Genomic DNA, 17,190 nt, shown 5'->3' on the forward strand with positions numbered 1-17,190 from the left:
GAACTTACTCAACAGTCACACAATGCGTACTACAATATCTGTTTTATTTGGGAGGAAACTATATTTCTATATTGATATATTTTGATAGAAATCTTGGATTATTTGCCGTGTAACATATTTTGTGCAGTCCCCGGTTTATCCTGTGCAGATAAAACTGCAAGAAAAACTTCTTGTTCTCCAGCTTCATAAATTTGGCACTGTGCATTTAACATCATAAAGTATATTGAGTAGTGTTCCAGTTCTCAGCTATCCGTCTGGAAAACACACACTGTTATCAACTCCACAGGAACAGTAGCAATTGGCTGTCCTGAATATCACTAAAGGTTGTTAATAAGTGACAGCATTGCTTAATTTCCGTACTTGGCCATGTAAATGTAATGGATGATGAGGGAGAGAGGACTAATACAATTATAGAGACACAAACTTGGTAAAAGCTCTAAGCATGCTAAGAATTACAAGCAAACTTTCAGATGATTGGTGTTTTAGTGTCACATCTCTCTGTTCTTTATCTAGTGTTGAGATTGTCAAAAATGTTCCAAAAAAAAAAAAACTCTGACATGGGGTTTTTAATGCTTTTATTTTTAGGGTTTTAGATCAGTTTTTAGAGGTCTTGTATGTTTTTTAAGCTTTTGAGTCACCTTATGTAGAATTTGATTAAGTTACAGCTTTGATGTGTGGGGGTGTAGTTCTCCTGATATGCCTGAAACTTGGAGGGGCTGTTGTTTGACGACTGGGCCTTGTGTCAATGGAGAAGGACCCTCACCAGAACCCAGTGCTAGCTAAAATGGCTCTCCGGAAGTCTTATACTATATCACAGCATCTTGCTAAATTTGCCATTTGTTCCTTTTTTGAAAGGAAAGTCTGAATGCTACAGAGTAGATCAAATGACACAAAGAGAAATGAAGCTGCACTCATCAATATACTGTCTGTTTCACTGCTGATGTCACTGTATGGGGTGAAAATTATTTGCAATGCTTTGCACATGAAAGCACAATTATATATATATATTTTCCTTTGTCTAGCTGATAGTAGATGCACATCTCATTGCTGTGCCCGATTTAATCTCAAACAATAGGATGCCTGCAGGTGCTTCACGCTGCAGTGGATTCTGTTATATTGAAAGGTACCTGTCTCATCACTAAATTGCAGCGGTCTGAGAGCGAGATGCTGTAACAGAAAGAGAGAAAGTAGAAAAGATAATGTGGTGAGAAAATGCAAACAGAACCAATTGCAATTAGCAGGAGAGAATATCTGGCCCATTGTCATGACAAAGAATAGATTTCATATGGTTTGGCTCTGCATAATGTTTCAGAAAAAGACTGAAGCCTGGCTCCCAGTTTGGTTGGCATGCTTTGAACATTGAAAGTTTGTCTCCATACCTTAAAATTTTCTTAGGTGTATTGCATCGAGCTCAAACAAGCAAAAAAAAAAAAGTTTAAACATATAGCAGCGTATTGTAACTATGTTAACACAACAATCATACAGTGAAGATTAATTCTTGCACTTTTACGTAGTAAACCTGCGTTTACATCTTAGCTAATAAAAAATGTTGTAGCTTATACTAAAACTACCAGAACAAATTTAACAGCATTCTTATTCTGAATAAATAAATACATTAAAAAAAATTAGATCAATGGTTAGAGTTAAAATTCAAGCATTTATGAGAGGCCCCTCATAAATACTTGTTGCTACACAGCAACTTCGTTCACTGATACCTTGGCCTGTCTAAGCCCATACGCATAGATAGGATTGGATTAGGACGTTCCTTGTTCCAACTATTTACGAGGTAAATATGAAGCAAATTAGCTATGACACAGAACTAATAGGCCTAAACAGTCAAAAGGATGAGTAGTTTAAGCACAACGGGCTTTGTGTTAATGACTCCTTAAAAAGTAAACACAATCCCTAGTGGAAAAACCAGTCAGCTTTGCCAGTTGTACTCAATGACCAGGGTAATTACTGTTGGCAAAACAAGCTAATAGCAGTTTATATGTCTACAGTTAAGGCTTTCAAACATTGAAGGAGGAGATCTATTTAATGAGATACAACCTGTCAGAAATGTAGATGAATAGTTCATTACCACAGTAATATGTTTGAAATACATATGCTGTTTTAGTGTTTGAGGAACATCTATTATTGCTTTATAAAAGTCTGCCTTTAGGGGATCGCCCTATTTACTTTTACAATTTTAAACAGAGATTTTTTTTTAATCTTGAAAATGTAATAAGAATTTATAGGAGGAAAATGAGCGGGTCCCAGTGATTTGTGATTCTTTGTTGTGACAAAACGCAGTTAAAAACCCCTAGCCCCTTTTGTACTTTTTTAAAATGTATTGACTGTGTGGTGGTAATTGGAAAACAAATAGTGAGGAGTTAAAGTTGGAATTTCTAGTCGTCCACAAGCAGGAAAAGTATTGGTAGCAATATGAGCTGCAGATGATATTGCATTATATTCAAACACTAACTGAATAGTTTAAAAAAATATTTATATGATCTACCCAGGAAAAATGCAATAAAATGCAAATTGCCAGAAACAAATAAAATGTTTCTTACTGGACGTACCTCTTTGTTTTAATATATGTTGAATTTTGAGGTCAGGGTTGTGAGGAACCATTTTCCTTGTAAAAATTAATGATGAATTTAGGGAATCTTGATGTAGATTTTTCCTAGTAGGGTTTTGGTAACCTTTACTTTGAACATGCGTCACAAATGGATAGAAATGTTGTCTTTTCTCACTGTTTTCTTTAAGTAACATTAAATTTCTCACTGATGTTGTACTATTTTGAAGGCCTTGGTTCTGTTGTATTATTTGGAAAACAATTTACTATAGAGGTTCTTGTTAATAAAAGTCTTAGAACCACTGGGAACAACTGTGGAGAGCTCGAAGGTAAAGTAAGAGGTGTCAGTGCTGTGGAAAACACATGTGTTTGGTCTGCTCTGTTTCCCAGATTCCTTCACATCTCCTGGAGCCCTCCGTCACACTTCTGTGTCTGGGGTTTATTTCTGGCTGGCGGTGGAAATGAGTGACTCAGTGTTTAGACATGAGCTGTTTGGATAAATTGGGCCACGTGTGTCACAGATCCTGCAAGTAAAAGCTTGTCCTGCTGCGCCCTCAGAAGTACGCTGTCCTGGACACGTTATATTTCACTGGGACCCGCTCATGAATCAGCTCACGGAGCGTCCTAATCTATTTCACTAAGTTTTATTACGAATGTGTTTACTGCTAATCAGTGTAATGGACTCAACTAATAGCACTTGAATGTGTGTTTAACTTATATATTCTGTGGGCCTTGAGAGATGACAGGGCTCTCATAGGGACGGTGGTTGTAACATTGAATTATAAAACCTATTCAACATCCTGACAGGAGCCAACCTTATCTTACGAGGAGTAACATCTATGCCTTCTTTTATGCGTTAGATTTGTTATGCAGCATGGCTTTATAAAGTATTTATCGAGGCTTTATAAGACACTAAAATTCTAATCAGTTCTGGAGCCACCTCCAGCAGCATGTTGTTGAAAGCTCTCTATTCTGAGGCTTGGGTGAGCCTTGCAGCAATTTGAGTTCTGCCAGAACTATTCCTTATGGATCAGTTAATATGAGACTCCATATCTCCTTTTGAAATCAATGCCACTGCTAAAAATCAAAGGGATTTCATGGCTTCTCTGAACTCCAGTTCTCGATAGCAATAGAAGGCATTTGGACTTAATGTTTATTCGGCATCCTATGATTAAAGTGTAAGAACTATACAGTTCTGCAGCAGACAGATGTGACTCTTTCCTACTTAAAAAGAATGAGCTGGAGTTTTCTTACTTGGTGGTAAGCATTCCTCACTGTACCTCAAGCATATTATACTTCGCATTAATATACAGTGTAACATTAGATATTTTACAGCTCTACATTATGTCAAGGCTGGCCGTGGCTGGGAACACGAATGAAGGGGAATGTTATGGTCAGCATCGGGTCAGAAACACTGTCAGCTTAGGGTTGGCGGGAAGCCAGCCTCTGATACGTGTCTGCTTCGAATGTTAATGGATTAGCGCTTACCACACATCCAGCCAGGCCAGGGAAACTCAAGATGACTTTTAACGTGAAAGGCCGCCCGTAAGTCGCCGTTGTAAATTCAGTGACACATGCTGTCTGTACAAGCATGTCCAGTCAGGAGGGTTTTTCCTTCCACAGGGCAGGAGTTGTGTGATGGGGGAGCAGGTGGGCTCTGTGTTGGCTGACCTTACCTCCAAGCCTCAAGTAGATATGATCAGTGTGCTGGCAGCAGTGGCTTTTAAAGTGTGTAGTCTAATGTACCCCACCTGAAACATAGACATCCGGTTGAATGATTGTCCCAGGGACTGAGTTTAGCAAGGAACCACAAACCTAAACCTTGACATCATCTCCTCAGATGTAACAACAGCAAGCCCATGCTAAGTGAATTTACTTGCTAACAAAAATTCAGGTCTTTGTGTTTTTACTCCCACTTAGATGAATGCTCAGTTGAATACAATACATGCAACATACGTAACTTAGCATGATTCCAGCCCTAATAACAGCAAAGTGCTTCTAATACTATCATCAGTTTGTGTTAAATATACAGAATTATTCAGTAATTTACGAGAGGTTAAGGGCATGCCCTGGGCCTCCTGGTTTGTTGTGGATGTTTTGTTTGTGTTTTTTACAGACTTTTACATTGTCAGATACAAGTCTGGTGTAGATACTGTAACATTTTGGGTAATTTTTGGATGGTTTTCAGAAGTTATGCTGTCCTTTGGGAGAACACAATGAAATGCCTAAATACATAGTGCTGCACTGTGGAGCAGCTGTTAGCACTGTTCCCTTGCAGCAAGATGGTCCTGAATTTGAATACTGGCCAAGATTTTTCTGCATGGAGTTTTCAAATTTTTTTGAGTCCTCCAGTTTCCTTCCACAGTAAAAAAGCATGCATGCCAGATAAACTACCCACTCCAGATTGTCTTCAAGTATGGATATGTGTGTGTTTGTTCTGCGTCTTTGTGATGGACTGGCAAACAGTCATGGGTAATCCCCCATCTCTTCCCAATAATGTGTTGAAGGGATCCACTATTAGAAGAACATGTTGGCCTAAATATGGTGTCATTTTCCTATTAGCTAAAAAATGTGTGGTCCGTAAAACCTCATAATAACTTCAAAAATTTCATATATTTTATTATATTTTTCACCCGTGGAGGTTGATAACGCAATGATGTCCCTTCTGTAATGGAATCTACCGAGTAACTTAGGAAGGCTAACTTTACCCAAGTTGTTTTTTATTATATTGCATTTGACTGGTGTAAATTTAGACAATGCCACACTGCATCGCTGTTGGCTGTAATTTAAAAAAAAAAAAGAATTGTGAGATGAGTCTGCATCTAATCCCACATGAAAACAAAAAGAAAGCAGTGGGAAAGAGCCGAACACAACTTTCAAAGGACCCACATTTGTGCTCTCAACATTTCTCTCCAGAACACTTTGAGCCATTTGTACGAGCAAAATTGATGAAGGACCTTACAGATGGCTGTTACCCTCGCAAGCTAAAACCAAATGCCATGCTAACAGTTTTAACCACAAGCGCCGAAACCCACCCCTTTCCCTCCATTAGCTGGAGAAACATCACAGACAGGCAATGATTGAATCTCTTTTAAATATTAAGGAAGCTATTGCTAGTCCTGCAGGCACTGAATGTGAAACCATGGACCTGACACCAGACCAAAGACCAGGCCATAAACAGGTGCTACCGGACTGAGGACCAGACCTGACACAGAGCATGTCAGCCACTTATTGGATCACACAGTCCAAGTCATTCATCATTTCCTTCACAAAGTTGAAGTTGGCAGCAGCAGCACAAACATCAGCTTCCTCAGCCAAGTCTTTTCTCTTTCTCTGTTTGGTCCTCTTCTTCTTCAGTACCTCTTGTGATTTCTACATTGCCATAAATTTCAACGCACTCTGGTTCAAATTGAAAAGGCTTAACGGCATTACTTAATGCTGTTTTGGCTGAACGAAGCTAGAGCAATCAGATCTAGCCTACGTCATTTACCCAGAATTCATTGCAGCGTAAACAACATGGCAATGTCCATCTGACAATATTTTATTTAAATTTAGAAAAACCAAACAGCCTACAGTTTTTTACCGTATTGATTTTTTAAAAATCTAAAATAAATATTTTTTAACTAAAGTCTGTTGTTACAAGTAATGGTGGATCCATTTAAAGACACCAAACACCCAGAAACACTGTAATGAACAAGCGGGTGTAGAAAATGGATGAATGTTTGGACAAATATAAACATTAGGAAAATGTGTTCTCATGTGTGCAAGGTCTAAAAACTTTAAAGTGAATATGCGCCCATCAAACTATTGGAATCCCCACATGATAAAGAAGCTTTTTTGAATGCTTCTTTTGCGAGGAGTCGGACCTGAACAGAGCGTAGAACTGACTCTTGCCCAAAGGTCCGCATCTTCCTAAATCCTGCCCTGCTCGCACACAGTGTTTAAAGCCTACAGTTTTAACATTTTATAGTGCAACATAAGGCCATTATTTGACAGACTTTTCTCTTAACTGTTGTAAGCAAGCAACTTATGCTTGTCTAATGTGAATTCCCACATGGCAAAGAGAGCTGTCAAGACACTGTGCTGCGACAGCGTCAATTGCTATGTGTAATTTAGCAGCAGGGGACAATGAGCTAATCTTGCAGAAGAGCGTATACTACCAATTTAAAATCAATAAAGATGCATTGTTTTTTTTTTTTTAAAGACCTCCGCTTGAGATGTGCTGTAAATAAGAGCTTGGTTTGGAAGCCCACAGTTGTCTGCCCTCTGTGGAGGTAGAGGGGGTTGTGGCATTTAAATCCACTGACTGATTTAACTGCAAAGTTTCACACACATTTTGACAGTAATGTACCCTATTTTTCCTAATCATTTTTGCTGTTTCACCGCAAGCAATTGGGTATAACAATGTCAATGGATGATTTCTCGTCCTGCATTGATAAAGTGAAGCTAAGAAAAAATCATTAGCTGCATGGTTTTAAATTGCGGAAAGAAAAACAAGTGACATGCCTGGGGAAAAAAAACTTATGGTGTTGGAATTTGTAATCCAATTATCTTATTCTAGTAAATAAAGCACTGTAGTTTTCTATGATTTTCTGTCTCCAGCATCCACTGACTTACTTAATGCCTTCAATCTTTTTTTTTTTTTTTTTTTGCTCTCTCTGTTCTGTGCAAATTAATTTATGGTCTAATTACAAGACAAGCCCCCAGATATGAAGGAACACAAATCACTGGTCCTTACCAGATGGCAGAAAAACGGCACAGGATAATTGAAAATCTCGAAGTGGATCAATATTTAGAAGCCCAAGGTTACACAGAGTGTGACACTACTACTAACATGGAAATATGATGCATTACATCCGCAGGCAAATTGGCTTCAGTTATTTGATGCTGAATGCATTGTTTCTGGGAATCTGTTTGTGCTGGTTCCCCAGTGGCCACACTTCTAAGCAGGTACGTCTCTACTGCCGTAGCTTCCAATACGTGTGCAGCCATGTTCGCACTCCCGCTCGGACAGTGGAACTTGGTGCAGGTCTCAGGGTCTCCTTTATGACACAATGTGCCATGAAATCTTAAAGCCTCGTGGTGTCACAGACTATCTCTGCCCACCCAACCCCTCTCTAGCATTTACCTCTGGCCTGTTAAAAATGATATCAGCGCATGGAGGGCAAGCATTAGCATTTGCATTTTATTGGAAGCACAGAGATTTAGAGCGGAGGATATATCAGCTCTGAGCAGACAGAATTAGTTAACAATGCATTACCTGCCTTTTATGGTGGCTATAACTCTTACCCCCTGGTGGGGAGAGGAGATGAAGGGAGGAGTGTGGAGGAGGAGAGGAGAGGTGGGAGGTGGAGGTGGAAGCACAGCCAGCAGAAGGTGGGTGTTGAGGGCTGTGTGGCGCACAAGAGGGGGACATTACGAAACTCGAGGCTTTGTCTGTGGTGCTTTACTGCACATTAAGTGTGATCGCCGCACAAATTAGAGCATCACTTTGCAATCACCTTCACACAGATCAGTGCTCGGCGCTGAGGGGTGATGAGCCGATTGTCACTGCAGACATTTTTATCTGCATGTAACAAGGAAGAGGAGACCCAGCTGGTTTGCAGCTGTGCTCACCCGATCACAGCAAAATCAAATTTCACACTACTTTGTACACATTTTCTCAATTCCTTGCTTTTGTTTTTTTCTCCTGCAAACAGCTGGATGCCACAAATCTTGCTTTATGCCCTTTTCTGCACCCTGATATGAGTTTGCATTATTGGCGTGAGTGCACATTTATCTGTTTGTTGTTTTAGCCGTATCCTTGAGCAAACTTTGATTCTGATTGGACCCACTGCGTCAATCCGTTCCCTCTCACCACAGCTGCACAGTAGCTCCCCCAGCACTCGTTTATTGTAATGTGCTGTGCAAGACGACCCCACCTCTGCTGTGGGCAATGCCCCATGGAACTCATTTGCACCTAGAAGTTACTGGTCGGGGGAGTACGTTTGAAGTGCAAAGAGCCTGTTGCGAATAAATAAAAAAAATTTACAGCAAGGCATAATCGCCACTGAAATAAAGAGGGTTTTCTAAAAGACACGCATGGGCCAAAACAGGGAAAATGTTTTCGGTTTGGAATTAAAAACATCAGGAGGAGGCAGAGTCAAAAAATTGCATTTTAATGTCCAATATAGCTAGGACCTTTCAGACTGGGTTCTTTTAACTTTCCTTACATAAAAATGCAATAATTTCTGAGGGATTTTTTTCATTTAGAATACTATCTTTTATTATTATTATAAATTATTATTATTATTATTATTATTATTATTATTATTATTATTATTATTATTATTATTATTATTATTATTATTATTATTATTCTGTACTCCCATACCACTCATACTATGACTGAGATCCACAGTGGCTTTTCCCTTAAAAAATCTACTGGCTTGAGTTTGTCAGCAGACAGTTCCAAGCTCCATAAAACAAGCCTGCCGCTCTCTGCCTTTGCCCAGCTTAATGGTCCCAGGGGCTGGATATTTACTAGTGACCTTTGCATTCCATTTGGAGAGTAAAAGGTTTTTTGCAGAGAAAATTCTATCAGCTTCAGCGTATGGTAGCAGCACTGTATAGGTGTGTGTCTGAATACCACAAAGAGCTGCAGTCCAAGCCAGTTGCAAAAAAAAAAAATAAAAAAATAAAGGAGAGGTAATGGTGAGACAGATTAAAGAGAATAAACCCTGCAGGTCAAGCAAGTCTTGCAAAACAAAAGTAATACGAGAGTCTAGTGAGGTTTAACACAAATTGGTAAATTCTTCTATTTTTTCCTATACTAAAAGGAAGTTAATTCAGGCTAGGAACTCACTTTGCAATTTGTAATTTGGCGTTTGTGAAAACGATTTGGAAATTCAGCTGCTTCACACGTTACGGCGTCCAAGTTTTCCTTGTGTTCAGCTTGGTATTCAGGCTGTGTTATTTTCCCTCACTGACTGGTATTTTTGCGATGCTCCATCACTGCCTTGGAACCGACCATGCATGAACCATAACGACCAGCCGGTTCACATCCGACCTTCACCGTGAGTCACACTCCATCTCCTTCTCCACTCATTTCTCCACATTAATCTTAGAGACAATTTCAGAAGAAGAAAACAGCAAACAGGAGCAGGCTGACTTTCAGTTTATCTTTTTTTTATGAGTGTATGTTGTTATTCCAGGCAGCAAATTTTGCTAAAAGAGTTTCTTGTTTGTGTGGGTTAAAGGAAACAAGATGATACTTCCACTGCTGGGTCTAAGCAAACTCTAATTTGAGAGCTCCTTTAGGTTTTCGAGCTGAGAAAATAAGATGTCTTCTGGAGACGCCACTGGCTGCATCTAACAGCGCCATCTGCTGAGTGAGAATAGCTAGTGCACTTGAAATTATGAAGAAAGAATTTCAATTTCTGGCGCGTCAAAATACACTGGACTGCAAAATAGGTGCATGTCGCTACATGCATTGGTATGAGGAGGGGCGCCGTATAGGAGGGAGAAGTTATGACAATTCTAAGGGCCCCTGACCGACAGGGGGCCCTCCACAATTTTTTATTTTTTATTTCATAGAAATGTTAAAAACTTACAACCTCCTTGCATGCTGTATGTAGACTGTTTTATGTAAAATTCATGAGCAGTAAATATTGTGCTAGTTATCAGTATTAGAACAAAGAAAGCAATTCAGTTGCAAGCCTTTAAAATTGTGACCCTTTTGATAGGTCAAATAGACTCAAAAAATTGTAACAGCAGCTGCATGGGGGGGCCCAATTTAATTTTTTGTCAGGGGGGCCCAACATTCCTGGCGGTGCCCCTGGGTATGAGGGATTGCTGTAAAGTCAGCAGCACAATACAAGTGATTTTCTGCTGTCACTACATGGTCATCCAGGATGATTGAATGCTGCAAGTCAATGTGCTGAAGTCTGCTGGGTTTCCTTAGATAGAAACTTTTTAAACTACTTTGAATAGTTAATTGAGCTTGCTGTACTGTTTCATAATTACCATCAATTGTACTGTGTGTGATTGAATTGCCATTTTTGATTGTGCATGTCGCTTTGAAGCAAAAGTGCTTTGAAGTGACATTTGTTGTGAATAGAAGCTATATAAATATACTGCTCAAAAAAATAAAGGGAACACTTTAAGTGTTAAACACCTGTTTAAGTGTTCCCTTTATTTTTTTGAGCAGTGTACATTGATTTGAATTAGGTTGAAGTTTCTCCATTTCCACTGTTCTTTAAAACTCTGGAACCTTAATTTAATGTAAAAAGACAATTTTGGAACACTCAGAACACCCAGTCTTTCTCCTTAGTTTGGGCATTATGCTCCAAACATGGCCATTAGTTCATTTGTGGCTTAACACAAAGAAAGTGCTAGTTATGGTCCAGATCCTGGATACTTTGGTGAGAGGCAGCTGTTTGAATCACTGAATTTAGCTGCAGTTTTTTTTTTTTTTTTTGCAAATCTTCCTCAGAGTCTAATGAGTTTTGCTTCACAAATCCCTCAACACCATGTTCCATTTCTTCTTGGATACAGTTCCGTTAGTAGCCTTTTGTGACTTACCTTTTTTGAAGTGTGTAAATCTCTACAAGTCAGATCAGTAGTGTTTGTAATTTTGTAGGCATTGACATATTTTAAGCTCATGTAGTATTCTTAAAAAAATGTTCTAAACTGAAAATCAGCACATTTAAAAACAACTTCTTGAAGTAGTTTTGATCCATAACTCCATTTTACCATTACCGAAACAAATCACTGGTTCAATATTCTAATTTATTAAGATGCACCTATAAGCTGCCATGTAGTCCTTTGTCAAATTAAATTTAACCTACGGAACAAAAGCTTACTGACAGCAACTTCAACACTGAAAATGTTTATTAAAGGGTGCTACTATACACATACTGATATTAGACACAAACGTTTACTTTTTTTAAAAAAAATGGCAAAAATGACTAAGTTTTTGAGATTTGGGGGAAATAAAAAAAAGAAAAATAAAGTGAACTGCATGTATAAACAAGGGAATACAAACTCCTTTCCCTTACAAGGGAAATTATGCTAAACATTTGGTCCAAACTTTCCATGCTGGAGAACAGAGCAAACTTTTAACAGAAAACCAAACGGCATCAATTTTTAAAAATCAAACTGCTGGTTTTTAGCACCCATTAGATAAAAATCGTCAACGCCTAATACAAAAACATCCGACTTGCCCATATATATGCCATTACCATTAAAGACATACTTCAACCAACCTCCATGTCTTCTCCAAGTAGTAATGAGTCGCCATAAAAACAAAACATTCAGTGACCCCAACATTGATCTCAAAGTAGTTTACATTTAGCTGCCACTAGGTGGCAAACTCCAATAATGTCTGAACCATTTCAATTCTTGAATATGGTCAAGATTGTCTGACTATTAAATATTTTCTTAACTTGAGACTTCAGCTGGAGAAAAAAAAAGATAAAATAAATCAAAAGTGAGTAAAACATTTTATTGTACTTTATCAGATAATAGTGTAACAAAATTAAAAATCACATGAGAATAACTGGAAACATAAGAAGGAAAAAAATAAAGTCACTACGCAGAAAAAAAACGTTTCTTCAGACTTAGAAGCTGTATTTTGGTAGACATGACAAGAATAACAAAAAAGAAAACTCTCAAAAACTACATGATTAAAAACAGCTCTCAAAAAGGAAGAAATTATGCAGTCAAGAAAACACTCCGGTGGCAGCGTCACAAATATAAAAGCTAAGGTGGATTTAGTACGGGGGACATTGACCAGTAACAATTAATGTTTAGAATGGTAGTCAACAGGTAATACAGTTTGCTCCATATCTCCAATGACAATTTTTTTTTTAAAGGATTCAGTCTCTTGAAGTTACAGTTACATATTCCTCACTGCTATAATCCCATCCTTTTTGTTCTAAAAACATATGCTAAGATAATAAAAAACGTTCATCAAGACAAAGACAAGAACAGTAGAATCTTTCCCCATTAGCAAATCACCCACAGCCACTACAGCTTCTTTTTAGTAGGAGCCCCCTACCCCCTCAGCAGTCTGGGGCCATTGTGCTCCGATGGGGACATGGATGGAGGAAACAACCGTGTCTACCGTCTTTGTGTCATCACTGGACATGGTACAGGTGAAAGATGAGGGAGGTTTCAGGTGTGGGAAAAAAAATGTCTGACTCAAGGTTGTCCCTGCAGTGGAGCTTTTCCTCTTGAAAACTCACGCGCTGACAGCATCCTTCTCCTTCTTGTCGCTGTCTTCATGCCAGGTCAGACGCTCCTCGTAAAAGGCTATGACTATCTGTGGGCACTTATGATTGGCCTCCTTGGCGAGCACGAGATCAGCCTCATCAGAATCTTTCCTGAAAGGGATAATTGTAAGTTATATGCACTGTACCAGATCACCACGATGCTCACTAGGCACATTTACAATTGTAGATGTGAAAGTTTCACTTCAGTTTAATACATAAGGTGCTTCCGAATTTACGACATACGATTGACCTTAATACAACAACAAAAAGAGACACACACCATAACCATCAGATAAGGCCTTAGGCTCATGTTCTGAGATATTGCATCAACATCTGTGCTGATAAGTGTGTATCAATAATACTCTCCTATGAAGCCACTGGAGTCAACCCTACAAGAATCGAGTGTTCGAGATCACACCCAAAATGTACGTTTCTTTACAAAGTTCTGAAGATTTTATTTTCCTCATCAACTATCACTTATAATGAAATAGTGTAGTAGAGACATCACCATGGAAACGGGACATGCCCAAGCATGAATGAAGATGTACAACATGTAACAACTGAGATAATATGCAAACACATAAAGCTTTATGAACTGGCTTACTGTTTATATAGCTAGACAGCCATTTCATGCTAGTAATAAGTAATGACATAGTAAGCATCCCAAGCCTTTACACCTGTACACCAGAATTAAGTCTGCAAATCTCAAACAAGTAATATCCTGGAAGATAAAAAAACAAAAAACAAAGACCAAAACAAAAAGAACCCCTTAGGATCTCATCAGCCACATCACAAGTCCTCTTAGAATAAATGTTTTGTAATGAAAGAAGAATTTAAAAAATCTTGGGCCTTGATTTTGAATCAGTAGTTGTTTTAGGGTCAGAAATTTTATGGAAAACATGTCTTTCAAAACGGGTCTATTTTTTTTCATTGCAGCAGGTGTACTTTAGGTCAAACCGTTTGCTAAGAAATGCTAAGTTAGTCACTCATTTTTGTTGGGATTAAGGATTTCAGTCAGACATATTGTGCTAATTCTCCAGTCACCCAAAGATTGCTTGAATGGCTTGTCCAAGCAGAAACAAAACGGCCAAGACAACATCTAATCAGACAGTTTAACTGCAAAATGGACTTGTATCTAAATGAATCCCAAAGGAATGGAGTAATCTTAACAATACAAAGGCTTCCAAAGAATATGGATAACATGATCAACAAAACTTACCATTTCATGAGAAACATTAAGTCTCCACACGAGTCAGTCGCTCCTATGATCTTCTCTGGCTCGAGCCCCCTCTCAAAGCCACGTGCAACAAGGATTTCATCCTGAAATAAATAAAAATAATACAGTTGAAAACTAGAGATGTTAGAATTATTTGAATTTATATCCGTTTTCTGAAAAAGGATAACATTAAATGGACTGACCAAGATTTTTTTGTTTTGCATGACATTTCGATAAATGTTCATCTTAGATCATAGTGATATCCAAGGTAACGCTTAACTGCACTTCAGAGGGGCAGTGTTATGTGTTTTCCAGCCACACAGTGGCATTTTGTAGCAAAATCAAGTAAATATGTTGCAATCAGTCATTATAAAAAATACTGTAACTATCAAATACGACAAACAAAATGTGTCCTGGTAATGCCTTTAAATTGGGCCTCTGTCTCTTTAAGAAACTTGCTCTGACACTCTGCCTTCAGAAAGTCATCACAACGTCACTCCTCTGTTAACAATTTAACGTTTTTACCAGGATTGCACGAAAAAGTAGCTGCTATAATGAACTCGGCTGACGTGAGGTTCCACTAGGTTTTTACTAATTGCTGCTGGATAGTTTGAAGGAGCTGACTGGGGGCAGTCGAGATGGAGGGGGAGCACTCTGAGGTGGAAGCTTGGAAATTTGGTATTTGAAGGCAACACTCGATCCCCCCCCCCCTTTACATTTTTCACAGCTGAATGGTTGCCATGAGAGATTCAAGTATTTCTCAAACATGCATGAAAACAAAAGAAAAAACAAGGCAACACTCAAGGTGTGTTTTTGATGAGGGAACAACATAACATGATGCAAGGCTTTAAAAAAAAGTTTATTTTACACAACACTAAATTTAAGAAGCTTTCCAGAACAGGTATGCTTGCTAAAAAAGTCAAATGGAATTATTTGAGTGAACCAACTGAACTGAATGGTCCATTTCAAGATTTCACATCGAGAGACGCACAAAAAACTGATACCATACTGATCCGTTGGTAAATTTACATTAAGAACTAGAGTCAGTTAAATTAAGAGCTGCCTAACCCATAAATCACAAATCTCTAAATGAAGAGATTAATTCAGAACAAAAAGCTACATTTGACTCCCCTGTGAACCACAAAGGTGCCAATCCCACATATGCTGATGTATCAAATCAGACTCAACCTAAATGACCCAATATGTTGCATTGATTTGTGCATATAAAACGTACTATGTACCTCTTTCTTTTTCTTGGGCTTGCTACTACCCTCCTCATCATCATCAGAGCTCCTCTTCTTGGAGCTGCCGGATTCTTTGGAGCGCCCCGAGGGTCCAGTGGTGGATTTGCTGGCCCCGCTACTTGGTGTAGCACTACCAGTGCTGCCTTTCTTGTAGGTCTTCATGAACTCTGATATTAGCTCAGGACAGTCCAGATTTTTCTCCGGCTCCCATGTGTTGTGCTTGCTGCAAAAATATCACAGAAAATCAGTACTGGTAAGGGTTGCGATAGTATTTTGACACTATTTCATAAACTGTCTCAAAAATCAAAACTGCACATCATGTGCATTGCACTTTCTGTTTCTGGCCGTTGTTTTTTTTTTTTTTTTTGTACTTACTCCGAGTATCCTTTCCATTTCAGGTAGAACTCCACCCTGCCTTTCACCACCCTCCTGTCCAGCACCTTCTCCACAACATATTCTTCCTCGTCAGAGGATGAGGATTCTTCGTCGCGAGACTTTTTGCCCATGGCACTGTTCGGAGATTAGCAACACGTTGTCTCAAGTCGTCGATACTTCCCTGTTCAAAAGGAAAATAAACAGGGCAATGGTTTAGCAAAATGTGACTCGTATCGGTATTAAAAACACATTCAAACATATATTGTTGTAAAATTGTAAAAAAAAAAACCCTCTAGATATAACACATGATGCACGAATGAATTCTTAGTCGACCACTCATACACTCTTTTTGTTATGATTTACAAACGAAAGCAAGCGTCTCATTGTAGTTAGTTCAGTCTGCAACATGCTAAATATGGTGAAAACTCGATGAATAGAGTAGCCGAAATCGAGAAAAATGATTTTTCTACCCCAAACATACCTTCCTAAAAGAGAAATGGGTCAGATAGCATCAAGACATTAGCACATAAAGTGCACATTGAAACGAGGCATGATGCAGTCGTGAGCTAACCCAACCCGTGTTAGCTTGTCGTATAGCCCGACAAGCTAGCATTTAAACAAACACGTTGACTTCAGACATCAAACCACAAATCTATACTTGCAACAGCACAAGTCACGCTCATGAAGAACGTGTTTCTTACCGTCCGGGTGGAAGAAACAGCGTTTTTCAGCCCTTAACAGCAGCAAAGTACACCGTCTATTGTGAAGCAGCAGAAAGAGGCCAAACGCAAAGGCTACTTTAGCATCTAGCTTGGACACATAAAAGGTGCTGTGCGCAGAAAAAGCGCGCGTTAAGGCGCACAATGAATGTACCCGCCCCCTTTTCGATAACGTGTTCCTTTTTAATTTTTTTTCTTCTTGGAGTGCTTTTGCAAAGTTCTATATATAAAAAAAAAAAATTTTTTAGATATCATGCATAGTTACATTTTTACCCTTATAATACGTTTTTTATGTTCTGTTCGTCGTTTCATGGTCGAGTTTAATTTTTATTTAAATCTTAATAATACATCTCACTATAAACTTTGCCTCTCTTTGACCATTTCCTAATGTCATTTCTTTCATCTGGTTACTCTTATATACACAGCAATTTTATTTCTTCGTTTAAAAGAAGATAACAACAACAAACGGACTGTTTTCTTCACACACACATACAACCTGTAAATTTTATCTGCCATTATTTATCTATAATCCATTCCCTAACATTCTTATATATTCTGTATAATCTGTGCATATAGCTCCCAATATTTATATTTATACACAATATCTATATCTCTTGCTATAACCCCTTATAGTCCATACATACATAGTCTTGTACATCTGTAATATTATATCTCGTAGAGCACTTCTGGATAGATGCAAACTACATCTCGTTGCTTGTACTTGTGACAGTGCAATGACAATAAAGTTGAATTCTATTCTATTCTATTCTATTCTATTCTATTCTATTCTATTCTATTCTATTCTATTCTATTCTATTCTATTCTA

At 38.4% G+C, this 17,190-nt stretch overlaps 1 protein-coding gene across 1 annotated transcript; it reads right to left on the minus strand.

The window, feature by feature from the left end:
* Positions 1–12,027: 12,027 nt before the first annotated feature.
* Positions 12,028–16,489, minus strand: cbx5 (chromobox 5). The gene is made up of 5 exons (XM_005813559.3): positions 16,347–16,489; positions 15,646–15,826; positions 15,268–15,493; positions 14,030–14,130; positions 12,028–12,921 (listed from the first exon to the last, which is right to left on the minus strand). Exons 2-5 carry the CDS (start codon positions 15,774–15,776, stop codon positions 12,780–12,782), a joined length of 600 nt encoding a protein of 199 aa, XP_005813616.1. The 5' UTR covers positions 15,777–15,826; positions 16,347–16,489; the 3' UTR covers positions 12,028–12,779.
* Positions 16,490–17,190: the final 701 nt, after the last annotated feature.

Source organism: Xiphophorus maculatus, chromosome 1 (genome assembly GCF_002775205.1).
Source record: "Xiphophorus maculatus strain JP 163 A chromosome 1, X_maculatus-5.0-male, whole genome shotgun sequence".
NCBI lineage: Eukaryota > Metazoa > Chordata > Actinopteri > Cyprinodontiformes > Poeciliidae > Xiphophorus > Xiphophorus maculatus.

Excerpts from the sequence above, each read along its gene's own strand:
- cbx5 (XM_005813559.3), bottom strand. The coding sequence starts at position 15,776 with ATGGGCAAAAAGTCTCGCGACGAAGAATCCTCATCCTCTGACGAGGAA. Across the intron at positions 15,494-15,645 it reads AAATGGAAAGGATACTCGGA|CAAGCACAACACATGGGAGC; the intron begins GTAAGTACAAAA and ends ATATTTTTGCAG. Across the intron at positions 14,131-15,267 it reads AGCCCAAGAAAAAGAAAGAG|GATGAAATCCTTGTTGCACG; the intron begins GTACATAGTACG and ends TATTTATTTCAG.